This window comes from Chlamydotis macqueenii, chromosome Z, assembly GCF_036417535.1.
Source record: "Chlamydotis macqueenii isolate bChlMac1 chromosome Z, bChlMac1.mat, whole genome shotgun sequence".
Taxonomy (NCBI): Eukaryota; Metazoa; Chordata; class Aves; order Otidiformes; family Otididae; genus Chlamydotis; species Chlamydotis macqueenii.
This window is the reverse complement of record NC_141593.1, coordinates 60,847,574-60,870,900: the sequence shown is the minus strand read 5'-3', so window position 1 is coordinate 60,870,900 and position 23,327 is coordinate 60,847,574. Positions and strand designations below refer to the sequence as shown.

At 44.4% G+C, this 23,327-nt stretch overlaps 1 protein-coding gene across 1 annotated transcript in view; it reads right to left on the bottom strand.

Annotated features, from left to right (window-relative positions):
- Positions 1 to 10,313, bottom strand: part of YTHDC2 (YTH N6-methyladenosine RNA binding protein C2) — a 39,403-nt gene extending 29,090 nt beyond the window's left edge. Inside the window, exons 1-3 of the mRNA XM_086770226.1 lie at positions 10,036 to 10,313; positions 9,544 to 9,634; positions 2,197 to 2,393 (exon numbers count right to left, since the gene is read on the bottom strand). Coding sequence (XP_086626352.1) covers positions 2,197 to 2,393; positions 9,544 to 9,634; positions 10,036 to 10,234 — 487 coding nt within the window. The 5' untranslated portion in view covers positions 10,235 to 10,313. The remainder of the gene's footprint in view (positions 1 to 2,196; positions 2,394 to 9,543; positions 9,635 to 10,035) is intronic.
- Positions 10,314 to 23,327: the final 13,014 nt, after the last annotated feature.

Genomic DNA, 23,327 nt, shown 5'->3' with positions numbered 1-23,327 from the left:
AGTCCTGCTTGACCAACCTGATCTCCTTCTATGACCAGATGGCCCTCCTAGTGGATGATGGGAAGGCTGTGGATATGATCCGAACTTTAGCAAAGCCTTTGATACCATCTCCCACAGCATTCTCCTAGAGAAGCTGGCAGCTCATGGCTTGGACAGGTGTACCTTGTGATGGGTTAAAAACTGTCTGGATGGCTGAGCCCAGAGAGTTGTGGTGGATGGAGTTAAATCCAGTTGACAGCCGGTCACAAGCGGTGTTCTCCAAGGCTCTGTGCTGGGGCCAGTTCTGTTTAATATCTTTATCAATCATCTGGGTGAGGGGACTGAGTAAGTTTGCAGGCAACACCAAACTGGGAGTGTCCATGTGCTCAAGGGTAGGAAGGGTCTGCAGAGGTATCTGGACAGGCTGGATCGATGAGCCAAGGTGAACTGTATGAGGTTCAACAAGTGCCAGGTCCTGCATTTCGGTCACAACAACCCCATGCAATCCTACAGGCTTGGGGAAGACCTCCTGGAAAGCTGCCCAGTGGAAAGGGACTTGGGTTTGCTGGTTGACAGCCATCAGAGCATGAGCCAGCAGTGCACCCAGGAGGCCAAAAAGGCCAACAGCATCCTGGCTTGCATCAGGAACAGAATGGCCAGCAGGAGTAAGGAAGTGATAGTGCCCCTGTACTCTGCACTGCTGAGGCAACACCTCAAATCCTGTGTGCAGTTTTGGGCCTCTCACTACAAGAAGGACATTAAGTTGCTGCAGCATGTCCAGAGAAGAGCAATGAAGCTGGAGAAGGGTCTGGAGAACAAGTCTTACGAGGAGCAGCTGAGAGGTTGTTTAGTCTGGACAAGGGGAGGCAGAGGGGAGACCTTACCGCTTTCTAGAACTACCTGAGAGGAGGTTGTAGTGAGGGTGTTGGTCTCTTCTCCCAAATAACTTGTGACAGGACAAGAGGAAATGGCCTCAAGTTCTGGCAGGGGAGGTTTAGTTTGGATATTAGAAAAAAATTCTTCACTGAAGGAGTGATCAGGCACTGGAACAGGCTGCCGAAGGACGTGGTGGAGTCACCGTCCCTGGAGGCGTTCAAAGAACACGTAGACATGGCACTCCAGGACATGGCTTAGTGGGCACAGTTGTATTAGGTTGATGGTTCGACCTGATGGTCTTGGAGGTCTTCTCCAACCTTAAAGATTCTATGATTCTATGATATTTAATCTGAATAACAGATTAACATACTAAATTACAAGCACTGTCTTACCAAGACAGACACAGGCTGACAGACTAAAAAACTCAAAAACCATTCTAGAGAAGTAAAAAGAGAAACATTTTACACTAATCATTAGTTTATGCCTTACATTCCCAAGGAATTGCTTTTCAGTACTTTCATTACAGTTTCCCTCTGCTCATTAAACAATCCTACTAAACAACTGAAACAACTGGAAAAGAAAACCAGCAAAGGAAGCACTTAAAGCATGAACCATCATAAATCAGAACTATCCAATAAAACAAGGCATATTGGTACAAGTGTTTTCTGTGCACTACACACAGCTTTGTGCACAGAAACACAACAGAACTCTTACACTCATTAACTGTTAAAGCAACAATCTTGTCAAAAGCATTGTTTAAAAAACCCACAATATATCAGAAGTTTGTCTTCCAGTGAACTCTTCCATATTCTAGAAATCAAGAAGTGTAGATAGTAGTCTCCTAGGGACCAAATCTATTTCAGAAGACAGCTAAACAAAAAATAAATCTTTTATTTTATCAAGAACATGAATTTCTATAAGCAGAACAGTCAGCCTTATTTTCTTATAAGAGTGTTCTTATACAGCAACCATGGTAACACTTCTCTCTACTACCTCACCTCACAGGAGTCACAGGAACTCACACTTCAGAAATGTATTTCCAAATAAATTTGGTTGGAACTGGCTCAAGGATTCAAAAATAACTTGGTACAAGGGAGACATTGGAATGCATGTGACATGACTGCCTAAGTTCCTCATAACACCAGTTTTAAAAGTCCCTATATTAACAACTAAAAGTCAAGAAAATTAATGGGTTTGTTTCAGGGGGAGGGTGTCAGTTGGCACAGGAGAGAAGACAGAAAATAAAGATTTTTGTTTTGTGGTTGGGTTGTGAGTTGGTTTGTTTTGTTTTTTAAGTAGTGTTGATTCACAAGTCTCTACCAGAAGACCAACTGAACATACCAGATTCAACAGCACATGCATTTCCTCGTTCAGTCTTTGGCAGAAGTTCTGTTCGTTCTTTATTTGTGACAGGAAATCTCTGAATTAAACTCCGAACAGCATGTTTCGTACTGGCAGCCAAGCAACAAGTCATTATTGCATGTGTTAGTTCTGATCCATCCTTCTTCCTTACCGTTAGGTATCGATTTGCTCCTTTTCTGGGAGGAAAAAAAATAAATAAATACAAAGGAACAAGTAACCTATTTACCTCTATGTAATGACCTTTGACCATAATTCTTTCAAGATGGCTGTCAGAATATTTTTAAATGTAAAGTCATAACTAAACATCTCCAAATAATGTCCTAAGTAGCATAAGACATATCAAAATAACAGAAGCATCCACGCTATCCACCATCAAAGCCACCCTCTACTCACATGAGGTGGTGCAGCACAGACACTGAGACACCGCAGACTTCAGATGACTACGCACAGCACAACCTTACAATTAGACCTCTATAATATAACACTGTTCTGTTACCTTTCTCTTAAAGGTCTCTCACTGCATCTGCTTCCCAAAAGACAGCCAGCTCCATCAATCACTCTATCGATACGGAGAGATATGACATAAAACTGATTTCTAGACTAATTTAAGAGATTTAGAGGTTAAAAATCAACAAATAGACATAACAGATTAACAAGCAGCCTACTAGTGATATTCCAAGCCTTAACAAAATCCAGTAAAACAGATTAGATTCCCAGGATGTTAATTATCAAATCTTTACAATGTGTAATTAGAGCCAAAACACTTAATCATAACACTGCAGTTGTTCTCAGACTGAACTCTGATGGTGAAATGCAAATATTTTTTGTAAATACATCTGAAACTGAACTATCTTGTGCTTCCGCTAGAATGACATATCAATACTTTGAAACTGACTTCTCAGGATAAGAACAGAATCATAGAATCACAGAATAATTTGGGTAGGAAGGGACCTTTAAGGGCCATCTAGTCCAGCCCCCCTGCAAGGAGCAGTGACATGTCCAACCAGAACAGGTTGCTCAGAGCCCCATCCAACCTGGCCTTGAATGTTTCCAGGGATGGAGCAACCTGTTTCAGTGTTCCACCACCCTCACTGTAAAAAATGTCTTCCTTATATCCAGTCTGAATCTACCTCCTTCTGTTTTAAAACCATTACCCCTTGTCCTATCACAACAGGCCCTGCTAAAGATAGCATCCTTATCTTTCTTATAAGCTCCCTTCAAGTACTGGAAGGCCGCTATCAGGTCTCCCCAGAGCCTTCTCTTCTCCAGGCTGAACAGCCCCAACTCTCTCAGCCTGTCCTCAGAGGAGAGGTGCTCCAGCCCTCTGATCATCTTTGTGGCCCCCCTCTGGACTTGCACCAATGGGTCCACATCCTTCATATGTCGGGGGCTCCAGAGCTGGACACAGTACTCCAGGTAGGGTCTCACAAGAGCAGAGTAGAGGGGGAGAATCACCTCCCTTTACCTGCTGGCCATGCTCCTTTTGATGAAGCCCAGAATGCCTCAAGGTTGGCTTTCCGGGCTACAAGCACACACATCCACCAGCACTCCCGAGCCCTTCTCTGTTGGATACCTGGAGTACCAGGGGCACTTAGTGAACAATCCAGACCGAATGGAATTGTTATGTTTGTGAGCAGCAGGCCTCAAGGACATCACTGAAGCTGCTTGTGAGAAAGTACTGAAGCTGCCTGTAAGAAAGTACTGAAGCCACCTGTGAGAAAATAATGAGGCCGCCTGTGAGAAAGTAATGAAGCTTCCTGTGAGAAAGTAAACGAAGCAACCTTGAGAAGAAGGAAAACAGCTGGCATACGTGACTGGGGGCTGAACGTGACACAGGGTGCAGGTGGAGAGAGCCGTGCGCGTGAACATAGAGACTTAACAAATCATATTTTAGCTAGGAGCGCGTGCACGATATAGTTAGCCAATTAGTAGAGAGCTTGCGCATGATACGGAATTAGAAGGGCTATATTAACCGGGATGTATCAACAATAAATTGGCATTTGCTTGATCATATTGGTCGTCAGTGTCCGTTACTTCCGCGTCAACACTTCTCCTCAGGGCTGTTCTCAATCCATTCTTCACCCAGCCTGTATTTGTGCCTGGGATTGCCCCATCCCATGTGCAGCACCTTGCACTTGGCCTGGTTGAACTTCATGATGTTTGCATGGGCCCACCTCTCCAGCCTGTCAAGGTCCCTCTTGATGGCATCCCTTCGCTCCAGCGTACCGACTGCACCACACAGCGTGGTGTCATTGGTGAACTTGCTGAGGGTGCACTCTATGCCACTGTCCATGTCGCCAACAAAGACGTTACCCAGACCCAGTCCCAGTACTGACCCTTGAGGAACATCACTCATCACCAGTCTCCACTTGGAAATCAAGCCACTGATCACAACTCTCTCAGTGCAGCCATCCAGCCAATTTCTTATCCACCGAGTGGTCAGTCCATCAAATCCATGACTCCCCAGCTCAGAGACAATGATGTTGTGCAGTGTCAAGTGCTTTGCACAAGTCCAGGTAGGCGACATCAGCTGGTCACACTAGGAGCCCAGTGCCTCATCCCTGGCAGGGGCAGTATTGTGGTGCATGTGTATGGGGCGCAGGTACCCAGGTGCTGGCAGGGGCAGCCTCTATGAGGAGAGGCAGGGGCTGCCCCACGTTGGACATAGCTAGCTTCAATAGACCCATTGCAGGGCATAGCCAAGCTCCTCAGCCACGATGGTGCAGACTCTGTAACAACATATTTAAGAAAGGGAAAAAACTCTGCACAGCAGCTGTGAGAGAAAGAAGTGAGAAAAATGTGGGAGAAACAGCCCTGCAGACACTAAGGTCACTGAAGGAGGGGAAGGAGGTGCTCCAGATGCTGGAGGAGAGATTCCCCTGAAGTCCACGGAAGAGATCTTAGTGGAGTAGGTTTATCCTGAAGGAATTTCAGCCTGTGGGAGAGACTCCATGCTATTTTCTACCCACATTCTGTTGAGGAGGGGAAGTGACAGACCAAGGTGGCTGGGCACCTGCCAGTTGGCCAAGGTCAAACCGCCACAACATGGCTGCTTTTTAGGTTGTTGGCTTGGGTCATCTCCTGGTCAACGCAAGATAACATTTCAGAACAGCAAAAATACTGAAGCTGGAACAGTACTTGACTGTGCATATCGAGGGAAAGGTTGGCAGAAGTGAAAAAACAAACTCCAATGCTTCCCATGATTACACTCCCAGCCTTCAGTAGTTTGTATCTCAGCAATTCAGAACCACAAAATCATTGAGACTGGAAGGGACCTCTGGAAGTCATTTCGTTCAACCCTGCTGCTCAAGCAGGGCCACGTAAAGCCAGTTGCCCAGGACCACATCTAAGTGGCTTTTGAATATCTCTAAGGAGGGAGAATCCGCCACCTCCCTGGGCAACCTGTGCCAGTGTTTGGTCACTCTCACAGTGAAAAAGGGCTTCCTGATGTTCAGAGGGAAGCTCCTGTGTTTCAGTCTGTGCCCAGTGCTTCTGGTCCTGTCACTGGGCACCACTGAGAAGAGCCTGGCTCCATCCTCTTTGCATTCTCCCTGCAGGTATTTATATACATTGATGAGATCCCCACCCCCGAGCCGTCTCTTCTGCAGGCTGAACAGTCCCAGCTCTCTCAGCTTTTCCTCCTAGGAGAGATGCTCCAATTCCTTCAGCAACGAGGTGGCTGTTCTGTCCAGGATGTCCATGTCTCTCTCCTACTGATGATCCCAGCACTGGACCCAGCACTCCATGTGTAACCTCATCAGTGCTGAGTAAAGGGGGGGATCACCATCTTCGACCTGCTGGCAACCCTCTTCCTAATTGACGGGGTAGGAGGGAGCTGGAGAGACAGTCTTGATGCTGTGCAAGCACTGCTCAGCAGTAGCCAAAACACTGGTGCGTAACCAACACTGTTCTACCTACAAATACAGAGCACAGCACTAGGAGGGCTGCTATGGGGAATGTTAACTCCGTCCCAGCCAGACCAAATATACTGCACTGCTAACAATGCTTAGAGGAAAACATACTAGCTATGAAGAGTTTACAATAAGTTTTCTGTAAATATTCAACAAATGCTTGCTTAACTCAAAGGAAAAAACTAAGGAGACAAAATATTGTCCTATGGTTCCCCGGCAATAGCTTCCTTTATTTATCCACTCTGTGCAACAAGTACAGATACAGTAATGAATATTAACATTAAAATTATACTCTATGTAGAAATTCAATTATGAAAGCCAATCATGATCAAGCTTTTAAAGACTGATTATTTCAGAAGTTATTGCAAGACCAAATACTAAACGCAAGGAGACTAAACACAAGCAGAGACTAGAAGACTAAACAGAAGTAGAACACTTGAATTTATTTTAAAATGAATTTATGTTTCTTAAATATGCAATGCAGTTATTATAGTAAAAAAAATATATATACTATTGTTGTGGTTTTGTTTAGTGAGGGGGGCCTAAGGTGGTAGCTTCTGTAGGAAACTGCTAGAAGTTGCTCCCCTTTGTTCAGTGGACTCGGCCCAGCCTAGGGTGGACCCGCTGCTGGCCAAGGCCGAGCCGATTGGTAGCACAATATTCCATGATAACGCCTCTGCGATAACGTATCTAAGAAGGGGAAAACAGAAAAAAAAAAGAGAAGAGAAGATGTGGAGAAGCTGAGGGGGAGGCGCAGGCCTCATGGGCCTTGCAGGCCTCACCCTTTGGCCTCTCACTGGGCAGCCAACTGGGCCCCACTCGGCCCGGCCTGCCTGCAAGAAGTGGAGAGGAGATGAGATGGATGATGTAAAGAGATTCTGAGAGGCGTCGGCCAGCCTGTTGTGAAGAACTTTTCTTGTGAGAGGAACAGCTGCAGATGCCAAGGTCAGTGAAGAAGGAAGGGGAGGAGAAATGCAGCTCCTGGCCAAGATTCCCCTGCAGCCTGTGGTGATGACCTTGGTGGAGCAGGTTGTGCCCCTGCAGCCCATGGAGGTCCATGGAGGGGCAGAGATCCACCTGGAGCCCGTGAAGGACCCCACACCGGGGGAGGTGGATGCCTGAAGGCAGCTGTGGCCCGTGGAGGGCCTGCTGGGGCAGCCGTTCTGGAAGGACTGCACCCCGTGGAGGAGATGACGCACGCCGGAGCAGTTTCACGAAGGACTGTGGCCTGTGGGAGAGACCCCAGGCTGGAGCAGGGGAGGAATGCGAGGAGTTCTTCCCCCGACCATGAAGCAGCAGTGTAAAACAACGCATGATGAACTGACTGCAACCCCCATTCCCTCTTCCCCCCTGTGCTACTCGGGCTGGGGAAAGGTAGTAGAGATAATGTTAAGCTTGGGAAGAGGGAGGGGTGGGGGGGAGGTTATCTTGTTCTCTGTCTCATTATCCTACTGTTTGTAGTAATAAATGAACAGTTTTCCCCAAGTTGAGTCTGTTTTGCCCGTAATGGTAACTTTAAGGATTTCTCCCCTGTCCTTACCTCAAACCTCGAGCCGTTTTCCTTATATCATCTCCCCCTATTCTCTCGGAGGGTGGGGGGAGTGAGAGAGAGACTATGTAGTCTAGTCCTGATCAGGGCTGAACTACGACAACCACTTATGTCTTCCCAGGTGAATACTCCTTTTTCCTCAGCTGTTTAAATTTCAGTTCAACTATTCTCCAAGCTTCGTGTCATCCTTAACACTCCACATGAAAGAAAAAAAATACACAAACAAAAATGAGGGGTCATTGTCCTACTCTACACTGCATTGGTGTGGCTCCACCTCGAGTACTATGTAGTTTTGGGCGCCTCAATACAAGAACGACATCAAACTATGAGAACGTGTCCAGAGGACGGCAACCAAGATGGTGAAAGGTCTCGAGGACAAGACTTACAAGGAGCAGCTGAGGTCCTTTGGCCTGGAGAAGAGGAGGCTGACGCATGACCTCATCGCAGTCTACAACTTCCTTAAAGGGGGCAACGGATGGGGAGGTGCTGATCTCCTTTCTCTGGTGACCAGTGATAGAAGACGAGGAAATGGAATGAAGCTGCATTAGGGCGAGTTCAGATTGGACGTGAGGAAAAGATTCTTCACTGAGAGGGTGGCTGGTCACTGGAAAAGGCTCCCCAGGGAATTGGTCAAGGCAGCAAGCCTGTCAGAGCTCAAGGAGCAACCAGATGGTGCTCTTAGTCGTATCATTTTGTTTTAGGCAGTCACGCAAGGAGCAGGGAGATGGACTCAATGATCCTTATGGGTCCCTTCCAACTTGAGATATTCTATGAAAACAACCACCAAAAATACCACAGAACCTACCAGGGAGCTGCTCAGAGACACTTACAAAGCTCTACAAAGAGCAGGTAGGGTTTACCAGTTCGAGTTAAGCACAGGCACCATACAACCCAAGTGTGCTCCAACCCAAGCTAACCATCTGCGCACATCTGACAAGGCTTTCTAACGCTCCACATTCCCAAAATATAATGCAAAGATACACAAGTTCAGCCACATTTATTGTGTCAGGCATCTGTGGCAAAAATCAGCTATACCACGGCCGAGATTGGAACCACACTGGAAGCATAACTTCACTTGAACAATGCTATACTTGAACAAGATCTTCTGGAACAAAGCTACAGGTTGAACACAAGCAGTGCTGAGTAGCACTTATGCCCTAATTAAGTACAGATGAGAGAACTAGAGTTTCACAGTACTTTTGCAAGAATCATGAAGTATCACCAAAAATGAGGAACAGTAAATGCTGCTACAGTTTTACAACAGTCCACACACACACACATCATACATGACACTCAATCTATCTGTGTGTTTCCTGCAACTTTCCTTTAGAGCAAATGGCAAAGGAACAGGAAAGGGAACTGGATTTTCAGCTTTCACACAAGCTCATCAGGTCAGTGAAGATGGGTTTTCTCCCTCGAAGATGCCAGCAGGGTAAGACAAAGTAACATCACAATACCTACATAAGGACCCTCTTCTACACTTCTCAACAGCAGCACTCTTTCGGACGTACTACTCTAGGTCACACTTTACCTTTCAAGGCACGAGATTCTATGCAAAACCCTTGGGCACACAAAATAGCACATGAAAAACAGAATAGAAGCCTTTTTTTATGGACCCATGAAATCCACAAAACAGTATAAGGGCAACCTATCTAGAACAAAGCACATAACGAATTTTTTTTAAGTAGACATCAAGCAAATCACAGAGATAAGTCATCTTACTTCTTAATTTTTTTTCTCTATTAATATTCCCTGTAACAGTGGAAGACATAACAGAAACACAGATCATTTTAATGCTAGTAATGAAATTCCATGCACTTGTACCAAAAGAAGAAAATAATAAATAAAAATCAGACTCAAACTTACCCTTTACTTTTAGATATCAGTCCAAGAGACTGACAGAGTCGGTGAACAAACGCTCTTTCAGTACTAGTGAAAGAAGAAGGAAATTCCATTTCTAGAAAGATAATTTAAAGAGTAAACATAATACAACAGGCATTACATATTACCTCGGCGTTAGGAGTTTTCAGCGCCCAAACCCATCACATTCTCCCGTGAACAACGAGACTGAAGGCAGTGCCGCACCTTGGCACCTGCAGGCGACGCAGGGTTCGCAAGAAAGCCACCTTATTCGGGCAGGAAGGACCTGTGGCGAGGCTTCTACGGGGGAACCGATCAACAGCCTCCGGGCCTAGACGCCTGTCCCCCCCGCTCCGGGGCTCGCCTCCTCCCGCCCGCTCAGGCCTGGTGCCCACAGCCGCCCCAGCCCCTACGGCCGCCCGCCCGGCCGCCAGCCGCCCGCCGCCATGGGCCCGCCCGGCCGCACCTGGCAGGCGGGGCGCCGCCGCCGCTACGCACCTTTCTCCTCTCCGTACCGGAACCGCTCCAGGGCGAGGTTCACCGCGATCTCCACCTCCTCGTCGATGCGGATGTCCTTCAGCCCCTTGCCTCGGCCGCGGCCCGCCCCAGGGCCGGCAGAGGCGGCCGCGGCGGGGGTACCCGAGCCCCCCGAGCCCCCGCTGGGCTGCCGCGGGGAGACGCTGCTGGGCCGCGACATGGCCTCGCGACCGGGGGTGACCGACCGGAGCTGGCACAGATACCGCGGCGGCAACGGCGACGCGGGAACCCCGGGGAAAGCCAAGCGCTGCGGCTGCGACCCCACCGGCACGGGAGCGCGGCCGACCCGGCGCAGCGTCGCGACGTCAACGAGCGGGGCGGGGAGGGCAGGAGGAGAAGCCCCGCCCCGGCCCCGGCGCTCACCCGGCGGAGGCTCCGCCCCCAGGGCAGGGGCGGTGGGCAGAGGTGAGAGCCGGATCCCGGGGGTGGGCCCCCGGCAGCAGGCGCCCCCGCTGGCCCCCCTCGGCGCGCGGCCCCGGGGGAGGAGGCGCCGGCTTCGCAGCCCCGGGGGCTGGGGGGCTCTTTCCAGTCGGGTGCAATTTTGGGGTCAGTTAGCACAAGCGCAGGGTGCGCGAGGCGTGACGTGCTGCCGGCAGCTGTCAGCACTGTGACCTCGTGTGGCGGTTTAGCCCGGGCCACCACACAGTTTCTCGCTGAGCCTCCCCCTCCCCCGCGGGATGGGGGAGAGAAATCGGAAAGAAAGGAAAACTCGTTGGTTGGGATGAAGAGAGCTTACTAAAATAGCAAAGGAAAACTACAGTGACAACAGAGTATAAGGATACTGAAATATACAAAATGAACAATGCACAATTTCCCACCACCTGATGCCCCAGTGACCGACACAGCCCGACCCGAGCAGCGATCACGGAAACGAAACCGAGCAGCAAGTGAAGGAACGGAGAGGGAGCCAGCAAGGTAGAGGGAACGATGCCAGCGAGCAAAACAAAGAGACGAGATGGAAAAATAGATGCCCCCACCATGGGCAACCCCCACTTACATACTGAGCATGACATTCATGGCATGGAATACTCTCTTTAGCCAGTTTGGGTCAATTATTCTGTCTGTCTTCTCCCAGCTTCCTGCATCTGCACATTAGCGAGACTTGGAAAGCCAGACAGTGTCCTTGCTCTCATTAACAAGAACTCTTATCATCAGGGTGTTTATCAGCATTCTTCACATCCAAAATCCAAAACACACCAGCTACTGAGAGGAAAATTAACTCCATCCCTGCCAAACCCAGGTCATCTCGGTGAACGCGAAAGCTGAAAAATGAAAGCTGCGTTCTTCAACTCAGAGAAATGGCAAAAATACTCTCTGATGATGTCTGAAGTACACCACAATGGTGGGGTGCTGCATGCCCAAAACTGATGTCAGCTAAATACAAAACAGAAGGAAATGGGTTTTTTTTTCATTAGGCTGTTAAAGTGTGCATCACTGAACAGTGTACAATTGGCAGTAACTAAAAAAGTAGCACTGCTATCTGTCTGGTAGTAAATTATGTAATTTAATTGAATGACATTTAATGTAGGTGGGTAAGACCATCACAGTCCTCAGCCTCTTCACTGTAAAGTATTACTTACCCTGGATTTTGTCAAATTCAAGTAATTTCTCAAGATTGCACTCCAAGGGGAATTTGTTTAGCCATTTAGAATTATGGGGGATTTGTTAGTGTCTTGAGTGTTCTTTGGATCAGCAAATAACCCTTTGGCTGAAACAATCATCTTTTCCTGCTGTCTTGTGACTCCACGCTGAGGATATGGTAAAAAAAAAAACAAACCAACAAAACCTCTTGGACATAACACAGAATTAACTATTGAAGATTGCTACTTTGGAAATATTATTCAGTCAGAAGGAGAACACTTTGAAGAAGAGTGAACTATTCCACAACTGAAATTAAGAACTAAATAAACAGCAAATAAACACTGACTGTCTGATGTAGCTGCCTGAAAAATATCTCCTAAGAGACCTCTACCAAAGCTGTATACCAAAGCTGTGTACAAAGCTCACTTCAGCATTTGGTTGGACTTGATGATCTTGGATGCCTTTTCCAACCTTAAAGATTCTGTGACTCTATGGTAATTCTGAAGTGTTGCTGAACTGAAGGTTTGTAAGGTTGCTTTTCAATTTTTCTCAGTTTTTTTTAATCCAGGTACTTTCCATCTTCAACCAAAGTACTTAATGCTATTTCCTTATAGCTGGTTTTGTAACATTCAGTATTGCCATGTTAGAGCACATCACATTTATTATGAAAAAAAATTAAACTCTTTAGCTTAACAAGATAAGGATTCCTTTTACCTTTCTTGGTATCAAGAGTAATAAATGAGAGATCATAAGTCATTTGAAAGAGTCTCATCAGAAATCTTTAATTATGAACCCAGCTATGTTACCAATTCCTGTCTCTTAACAGTATCATTTTGCCTACCTACAAAAAGAGCATGTGATTCTGCAAAATCATTCCTCAGACCCTATTCTGATCTCAGTTTGCAAGCTGGTGTACACCACAGCTCACAGACATAACAACTACGTGTTATGTTAGGTCTTATCTGTATAGTAAAGAGTAAGATGAATCCTCAGTGCATCCTGCATAACAAATTTCTTAACACATAGCTTGCTTCTTTCATTGCTGTCTTGGCTCTCCAATGCTATTAAGGGTGAAAACACAGGAAAATGTAGTCACTCAAATAAAAAGACATGACTCAAAGCACACAGTGAAGATTCACACAGAGAAAGAATCATTTTTATATACTCCTGCTGGAAAATAAAGCTGCAGCCTGAATTCACAGTTAATGTACTCTGTTGGTAGTATGACACTAGAGGTTAATTTGTCTCCAGGAGTTTAAGACCAGAACCCATAAAATATTAGTGAAAAAAAATGGAAGCCTGACACAGTAAACTAATAGTGTTTGGATTTAACACATTGTAAAGATAAGTAGAGTGCTGGCACACTGAGCATGATTTAAACTAGCTGCTTGTTATGTATTTTCACTATAAATATACCTTAAAAACCCTTCAAACAGCCAATAAATCATTGTGCCGCAACTGCCAATACAAATTAGAGGAGTCAGCATTTAGGTAACAAAATCTACTGAACACAGAGTAGTTGCACACTACAGTGAAGCAGGAGGGAGATTTTCTTGATAAGGAGTCATCACCTATGTACTGCACACTGCAACGAGCGCTGCGCCCTACTAACTACTTGATTGCAACCTGCTCTGTGCATATGAAAAAAAAAGAGTAAAGACAGAACTGTGCCTTAAGCTTATGTGTTGGGCCAGCTGTGCAAACTGGTCTCCTGTTTCAGTGAATTTACTTTCAAAGCCACGAAGGGTGATTCTGAACCGGCCACCTTTGAGGCTGCCATCCAGCTCTGACTGGCCTGTGTGCAGGCAGCAGCCCTGGGAAGGAGGAGCAGCAGCATACTGTCCCTAGCACATGGGATCCAATCACGCCTATACGAGCGTGGCATAGGGCATGGCCCATGGTGGTGTAACTCAGCTTCTAGTTATGTCTTCTCTTAGGATTTTGAGAAAGGCCTTTACAGACAGGTCTGTGTCTACGAGCAAAGGAAGTGCTCTTCTGCATTCAACCAGATCTTCATCCGGTCCAGCATTCCAGCTGCAGCTCAGGTCGATATTAGATGTACAATAGATCATTCTGAAAAACAGATAGACAAAACAGTTTTTTATTCTATCCAAAGTCTTAAGCATGGTGGTTTATAAATATTCTTTAGACATTTTTCTGCTAATAAAAATCACTAGCTGTAGATTTTCTTACTAGAATTAACAACTTGTAAGGCTTTTCAAAACCCTTTTTCATGCTTGGCCTCAGAAATACTTTCTGGCTAAGGCTTACACAAAACAAGTAAGTTTTATGCTAAAATATATATATGTTCAAATACAATTATGCATTCTTATTTTACCCTCCTCAGAGGCACTTTTATTATGTAGCAGTTTTTGCTGGCTTGTTTTTACTTTGCAGAATATTTTCTCTCATGAATACAATAAACTTCCACACAAGATGACACTACTGAGAGAAAAAGAACTGTAAATTAAGTTTATGAAACAAAATGATGTTATGTACTGTGTAAGTGTACTGTGTCAGATTTGACTGCAAAATAGTCTTTTGTGATTTTTTAAAAGATTTTAGTCGTTAGTTCTGTAAGACTTGTTATCTCTTTACATACAATGCAAGAATCAGTGACGAGCTAACATGATTCTGCAAGATCAGATTATTTGAAGACCACAAGATTTTTTTTGTTTGTTTCAGTTTCTTGATTACAAAAAAAGACATTGTGATATGTTCTTATTTTGGGCATCATAGTACATTTGGAACCACATAAGTATTGTCTATTATGGTTGTTAATGATCCCATAAAATGAATTCTGTGTTTACACATATTTAGGGAAGTATGGATAATGTGAAATTATACTGAGATTTTTTTTTACTAAGTTAGTAAGTTTAATAATGTGGTGAAAATGGGCATCTGTTACTTTACTGCACGCAACTGCAAACACTGATAGTTGCCCAGGATTTTTGCTGCTGATGTGGTCTGTATCTCCTCACAGAAAGGAGCAGAGGTGCACTAGCATGGTGCCATGCTTGAGCCTGCTGAGGCCACAACAAAGTTCAGAGGTATAGCGACAGCTTTCATTTCCCAAGCTAATCCTGATTTTCCCTCAGTCAGATTTTTACATTTTGAAGGTACATGTGGTAAAAACCAAGCTCCCAAGAAAGATATGTAGAAGAGTTTCTCTACATATTGTAAAAACAAAGAAAAGGCACCCTGAGATTAATACCTTTGTGTTGTGCTTCCAGTGCGGTGTAGATGTACCAGCCGAGGTTGATGCGAACTCAGCAGTTCTCTCCAGTGAACACAAAAGCATGACTTTACGATCTAGATTCAGATGTTTGTTTTGAAAGTTTTATTCAGAAAAAAAAAAAAAAGTCATTTTTTTTAAAAATCCTGACCAAGTCACTCTGAACTATAAATTGCCTCTATGAGTCAGCAGCAGGCTTTTCTCTTCAGGAAATACATGGAGCTGTTTATCACTGCCTCCTGTTCCCATTCATTAAGAAAATTTCATCCTCTTCCCTACTTTGGGGAGGGGAAAATGCTTAATTTTGTTTATTACATATTTTTTGTTGGTTGGGAATAAAGCTATAAAACTGCATTATCTAGCACAATTCCGTCTTCTATGATAAGGTAATAGTCATCAAACAGATTTCACAATACGAAATCTAATACAGGGTATGCACTTTTTGTTGGATCTGAATGAGTTTTCTTTGCTTATTTTGTGCTTCATTAGTCCCTTTTTTAATTCTTTCCTTTTAATATATTTTCCATTGTCAAATATAGTACCTTTTGATACAAAATAGGACTCATGTAACTGTTTCCTCATTGATGGGTTCTTTGATGGTCTTTCCTTCAAGATCAGTGCTTAGAAACCATGCTGTAAATCCAGCAAGATGTCATTGTCTTTAGTTATAAATAATCTCTCTCTAGTAATAATCATACATTTGTCTTTGGTTTGGCTATCCATATCATGATCAGTCTTTTAAGTATGTGTGTTACATAGCACAATTGTCCCTACTATATTTAGGATTTAGCATAATCTGTTTCACTGTAGCTGATTCAAAGTATGTACTGTCTGTATGGACACCCCACTGACTTTACTGGGGATTTTTACTTTACCTTGGATACCCCGTAACACCTGTAACCCAGAACCACTTTCAATTTTGCACCAGCCCTGCATGCTCAATAATTCAAGCCAGAAATCTACCATAGCGGCAGGAAAAGGTGAGCAATATTATACATCAGTATCTTTTTGCTCTTTGCAATTTTCTCCTTTAACATCCTGTGGAACCTGGAAACTCCATAAATGCTGATGTTGAAGGTTACACAGCAGTGGCATTGTTATTCTGCCATTGTAGAACTACCTCTCTCAGGCCCCTACTTTAAGCAGTCCAGAGCTTGGGCTGTTGAACCTTCAGGGGAAAACAGTAATTTCCTGAGACCTCAAGGCCTCCAGAGTTCAGCAATATATCCAGAACGAGGGCTGGGAAGGGCATGGTTCCTACCAGGTCAAATATGCCCCAGTTCTTCCAGTAACTGTCTACACTACTCCTCCCACCTCAAGTGAGAAGCTGTAGGCAGAAAGATTTCATACCTGTCATTCCTGTGCTTCTGTCTCTGCTGAAACTGGAATTCAGTGGAACTGGTATGTTCCCTAGAGAGATTTATATACACTGAATTGTCACTTCCTGATAGAATATTGTTTCACTGAAACATTTTGACCAAAATTACACCTGCATTGCAGAAATTTTCCGGAGCACAGAACATGTTTAACTATTGCAGCCATCAATAATCTGCAGAAATAAGAAGTTATCAAGGTTACCTACTATCAAGGTAGTCACAGTCGACAAAAAGGCCATTTATCTTTACAAGTGTCCTCATTTTTTTAAATCACAGTAGTATTTTGTTATCAGAGATATAGATTCAAAGAATAAACTTGGATAAAAAAGTAGTGTAAATGTTCAATATCTTTGCTTACATGTATATAAAATAAATGCAGGAAATAAACTTTCTGTCATGTATGTAGATACGAATTACGGATCCGTATGCAAGATCCAGGACTAGCAAATTGTATTGAGTAGGAGAGTAGTTTAAGGCATTTTTTGAAAAAGTGGCAAACTCGTTCTTGTTTATATTCATTATCATTAAGCAAAAGTACACTCTTTAAAACAGAACAGCTTTACAAGGTGGCTGAGCATTACAAAGGTAAAGAATGTATAGGAGTCTTCTCAAAAAATGGCATTAATATTCTATATAAATGAAATTATTTTTAATCTTAGATAAAATATCTGTTTTGCATATCACATTTTGGAGCAGAAGAAAAAAATCACAAAAAATTGTCTCACCAAAAAAAAATTATTTTATTTTGAAAACACTATTTTAAGAATTTTCAACCAGGTCTGTTTGATAAGAACTTCACAGTAAAGCCTACACAAAACTTAAATTTGAGCAGGAGCTTGAAATCTCAGGTCTATGATATGAGGTGAATCTAAACTAAGTAATTTGAGAAGGGTAATATGGTGACTCCAGAGGTCAGGATTTTAATGAAAATTTCACTAGTGATTTCCTATCTGAACCATGGCTCTGTTAGTAGCAAAGTCACTTTGCTGTATACAAAGATATTTTAAATAATATTTCTTTAAACCCACATTATATGTCTGCTACTTTAAATTTTGTTACAGTGAAGACCAATAAACAAAGGTGGTCTTTATTTGAAGCCCACTGAAATAAAGGATAATCTATCCTTTGATACCACCAGGCATTGCTTTCAATCCTGATGTGTGTCAAGATCTTCAGTCTGAATACCTAAGCAGTTGCTGCAATTTAAATAGCTAACCCCCTGATCCACGTTACAGTAACATCAGAAGTATGGATTTTGTAAGTTGTTTGATAGAAAATGAAATATTGGTATTAATTTCACTTCCCTAATTAAAAAAATAGGAAGTAATTTTTACTTAGCTATTACATAAGTTGGGCACAGATTATACAGGCTAGGCACAGATTTAGCTAACTAGTACAGATGTGGGCGTATTATCCACATCTCATCAGCGTGGTATACATCTGCAAAGTCAGATGATATTAAAGTGCATGGCGGGCAAGCCGGGCCTACCCTTGGGCCCACGTCCCAGCCTGGCCTTGGCTGTCCCCAGGGAGGTGCCCGATGTCCTGGGCTGACCCCCTGCCCAGCTCCTTGGCTGAAGTGGTGGGACAGGCCCTGACAGGCCCCGTCCCTCCCTGGGCAGCCCCCCTCCCCAAGAAGCAGCTGGCCACGTTGCGCCCTGGCAAGATAAGCCACTCTCCATCAAAGTCCCAGCTGTACCTCTACTGGTGTGCAAAGACGTGTTAGGCTCCGAAGGCATTAAGGATCAAGTCTGTGAAAAAACAGCTTGAGGTGCAGGGCGGATGAGCCGGTCAAGCAGTTTTCAGATCATGGTTATCTGTCATGATTGATGGCAGTGCATTCTCATTTCTTTTGGACAAAAAAACGCATGTGCCTACAAAACAGGTACACAAATTATAGAAAGTGATGCTTCCACAAAACTAAAAAAAAACCAAACCAACAAAAACCAGCTTGGGACATTAAATGGTTGCACATTATTAATTTCTTTAAAACCAAACTATTTTCCATAATATTTGTAATGTGTTCCTCATGCCTGACATTTACTGCTCTCTTGGAATACAAAGTCTTTTCTTCATTTGGCAGAAGTGATGGTGCATCAAATGCAGAGAATTCGGGGATTTTGAGAGATCAGGTTGGAGTGTGCCAGATTCTGCACTACCTCCCAGCTGTTCTGGCTATATTCTAATTTTTCTGTTGCCACTTTATCCTTGTCTGAATAACTAGGTAACTGGTAACTCTTAAAATGTTCTGTGTTTATAAATGCGGCCTGAGATGCTGACATGAATACATTTTAAAAGGGAATGATGAAGCTACTTGTTTCTTGTACCCCATTTCTATTTATTGGCTGACGCAAAGGCAGAACATTGCTGTCCCATCACTGAAGTCCAGTCCGGGCCCTAACTGGCACGTACAACTAGAAAAAGTGGGTAGCAAATTGGCTTAAATTGGCTAAATAGCCTGGCAGATTGCACCATGTTTACAGGGGTGTGTGACCAGTACCCCCTGCTCCCAAGCCCTGGTACTGAGGTTAGCATAACTAATGCCATTTTATAAGGCAAGTACCCATTCTCTGTGACCAAGCAGGTCAAGAATTTGTTCCCTTTCCCTCATTATCAGGCCCTGAAGGTCCTGTGCACCAAGTAGACAAACCAAACAGATTCTTCTTCCCCTCCCTACCAGCCTCAAGGTTCCTGGGCACCAGGCCAATTACTCCTTCCTTGCTGGCCTTGAGAGTCCCAAGCACCCGGCCAACACAGTGGTGGTGGTGAAGTCCCCATCACAGAACAGGGAAGCATAACAGCACCCAGAACACTGTCTATAAAACCACGCAGCTACGAGTCCTAAGTGGGGAACCTGGGCTGTAGCTGCTGCTGGACAGTGAGACCTGGGACCCAGCGGTGGCCAGGGACACCTCCACTGGCATCTGCTTCCTCCGTGGACTGAGTGAGTGCTTCCTATTCTTTTACATGATTTTTGAGTCTAGGTTATGACTGTTACATCGATACAGCAAACCATGTATTAAGATCTGACCCATTCTGCAGAAGGTCTGGGTGATTAGAAATTACAAGTTAAGTTGTATTATAAATTCTGTATTACACTACTTACAGATTGTACTATATTGATTCTGCTTGCAGAAATCCTGTACCATTCTAATAATAAATTCTGTGCTATACTTATTATAATATCCTGTTAAGAATACAAAGCTTTAATTGTAACTGTGATTTAGTGCCATCATCATTCTGCCAAGGATCCCTAAAAGAACCAGTCTGTCCCTTAGTGTCAAGTGACAGTGTGTCAGCCAGTTTACAGGGAAATGCCTCTTACCAGAAAACCTCATGGAGAAACGGGGAACTCTGGAAGGTGTGTTTGACACAATTGGAAAAGTGATGGAGGCAGTATTTAGGAAATGGGAAGGGATGGTGTTCTAGGGAATTGGACTCCTCATGCTGAGAAAGTTCTGCATTGCACAGGTTACCTGGTTACCTTGCTCAAAGGAATATTACTAAACTAAAAGTTACTGCTTGAAATCTTAAGTTGCCGGTTGTTTTATTTGTTGGTTTTGAAGGAGGTTAATCATAAACTGCTATGGCTGAAAGCTACACAGTAGGAAAACTTTCTCTTTTTAATTTAATTGATTTTGGTAATTTGGCAGCTTTCTATACATAGTCACTTTAGCTGTTTTCTTGTGCAAAACCACCTGTATTTAAATTTAAAGAGATGTGTAGTGGTTTTATTTTTCTGTTATTCAACATCTAGTATCAGATAGTCTTGACTTTCTGAGATCACACGAACTTAAAACTCCTGTTGATGTGGTGGGAAGTCTTAGGAGTCCAGTACCTCCGGAAATCAGATGTCTCATGCCTATCTTTCAGAGATCTCAGATTTTTTGCACATAAATGTTGGAGAATAAATGCAGCTAGTACTACTACAGCACTGTTATTAATTTTGCAATGGTAAATGACACCATGCACTCTTCCCACCATGGACAGTGAGAATGCACTTCAGGAGGAATTGTACCTTCTACCACACAGCATGGTCTCTGTTTTAAACATGTTTTTTGTCATCTGAAACTCACATTTCTGGCTGCAGGAGTGAACTGCCACATAATTCACAGCAGGCACCAGAATGTGGGGAACTATTAGTGCTGCTTCCCAACTGATGTGACACATCTTTTTAATAAAAAGTTAGATATGGATCACAATACAAGCCAGCAAGCTCAGCTGGATTTACTCTCTTGCACGCCATACCACAGCTAGGATATTAGCTGTTCCTATCAGCTAGGAGGAAGTGGTGCAAGTGATTTTTTATTAGGAAAAGTCAGAAACTACTGCACTAGGTTTTCTTGGGACTTACCCTGACGATGCAAAAATTAGCTGCAACTGATCCCCCAGAAGGGGAAAACCTAGCAGGAAAAACTAAATGTATAAATAACCAACTCAGAAAGTCATTAACAAGGAGCAGACAGAATATAAGGAATGGATGAATTCCTGATTGGCAAAGAAAGATACTGCATGAAGCATATGAACAAGATAAGAACAAAAGATAGAATGCCAGCTGGTAAATTTAGCTAGATTACAGCAGATGTGGAGGATTAGTTTAAAAAAATAAAAAGGTAAGAACTGGCTAACTGTGAGGCTTGGCAGATAGCACAAGGATGGGGGAGGTCATTCTTGGAGATTCTCACTGCTGTGTTTTGGATCCAATCTTGGTACATCAGTATTGGTGGCTTTGTCAGGAAACACAGTGTTTTAGGACACTGTATTGTTTAGAATTTTAACTCTTAATAACAAGTATGTGCTATATTTGCAAAATGTGTGCAAGAATTCTTGTCAGTAGTGTTGAACAGGTAGTCCATGGGATCGCTGAAGAAAATGCTCTTGTCACTGCCCAGCTCATCAATCCTCAATGTAAAACAAACAGCTGCAGTAAACAACTGGTCTCACACTTGAGCAACTTAGAATCATAGAATCATAGAATGGTCAGAGTTGGAAGGGACCTTCAAAGGCCACTTGTCACTGGTCTCTACTAGGACATTGAGCCACACTCTCTGAGTGTGGCCATCCAGCCAATTCCTTTTCCATGGAGTGGTCCGTCCATAAAACCCATGCATGTCCAGTTTAGAGGGAAGGATGTCGTGCGGCACAGTGTCAAATGCCTTGCACAAGTCCAGGTCGATGATGTCCATTGCTTGTCCCTTGTCTTCTAATGCTGTCACCCTGTCATAGAAGGCCACCAAATTGGTCAGGCACGATCTGCCCTTGGTGAAGCCATGTTGGCCGTCACCAACCACCTCCTTGCTCTCCATGTGCCTTAGCATGGCTTCCAGGAGAATCTGCTCCATGACCTTGCCAGGCACAGAGGTGAGGCTCATGGCCTGTAGTTGCCCGAGTCCTCCTTGAGAGGACTCTCTGGGTCTTCCTACCTAGGACGGAGAAAAAGCATAAGCTGAGACTAAGAGAGAGACCACTGTAGGTCAAACGATGTAATGTGATGTAAATCTTCAAAGATTACACACTACCATCTGAAAGAAGGATACTTGCAGTATTTTCTGCTTTTATTATCTTGAAAGAGTATGGAAGTGTGTTGGCTCCATACCCCAGCACTCTGCTCATCCCGCAAGAACCAGCATGAACAACTTAATTTGGAAAACTGCAGAGACTGAGAGAATATGAGAGTGAGTGTACGCATGCTTGCACTTGCAAGTAGTTTTAGTTAATAAAACACCATACAGACTCCTTGCCTTGTAATGACTTACTTAATCAAGATACAATAAACATTAACAGTTAGAACTATTGCCATCAGTTATTATACGTGAAAGAGATTGTGCAACAAAGTGCAGTAGCTTTGCTGTTTTTACATATTCATGAGCCATTGTCAACAAGAAGGAAGCTCAAGTTGTTATGTGGGAAGAACTCGGTGTCTTCAAAGACTGAAGTAATAGGAGGAGGATAATATCTGATAGCATGAGATAAATGCATGCCCTTAGCAACAAGATATTTTTTCCATATACAGAAATAGGTTAGAAAAAACTTAGCTGATCTAATTAATCACGGGATGATGGAGTAAGAAATGTAATGCTACTGTGAAACAGGCAAATGCTGTTCTAGGCTGTTTCAAAACACGTATTTCCAATAGTGATAAAAGATATTGCCATTGGTGCTGTTGGTGGACCCGTTCCTTCCCCACAAAGAAGAACGAAAGCTCTGCTTAAAACTTTAACTAGGTGTTGAAAAGGGTGCCAAGAATACAAAAGGAAATGAAGAAGCTCTCCTATACATGTGAGATGAAAATGTTTTTTTCTTTCATCTGGCAACATGAAGACTGTAGAGAAAATGATTCTTCTCTAAATGCAAAGGAGACAGAAAGACAGGGAGCAGTATGAGCCATGAACAAGTCCAGGGCACTACGTGACGAATTGTTGGAGCAGAAAAACAAATTATGTACTTCCGAGGTAAAACCTGATCAGTGGAAAGGAGCTGGATGCGTCAAGAAGGGCTGGTGCTCTGTGCCCCTGAAGGCTCCCATCTGTCCAACACCCCATCAAACAGCCTGGAGCGCAGACACAGGGCTACTGGAAACGCTGGGTTTTGCGGCAGTTTGTCTAGGCTCGGCTCCCACAGGCCAGCCGAAGTCAAACAAGGCCGCAGCACTCCCGAAGCAGAGAGCTGGGCCTGCCGAGAGAAACGAAAACAAGTGGCTCCCAAACCACCGGGCTGCCGGAGGCGTGCCCAGCACTCAGTGGTCGGGCTCCGGCGGGGCGCGTACCCACGACTACGGGGACAGCTTGCCCCGATTCAGAGCACTCGCTCCCCACCCCCTTCCCCGCTCTGCGACCCAGCACCCAGCCCTGGCATCGCGGCTCTTGTAGCGTCCCAGCCGCGCCGGGAGGCGGGGCTCCACGGGCCCCGGCCCGCAGCTCCCCGGCCTCCTGCGCCCCCTCCTGCCCTCGCGGCGGAAGGTGGATGCGGGACCGGGGCTCCCCACCCCACCCCTGCCCCTTCCCCCTGGCATTGTGCTGCGCTCGCACTTTGCAGGCGCGAAGGGACTGGGAATCCCGGGC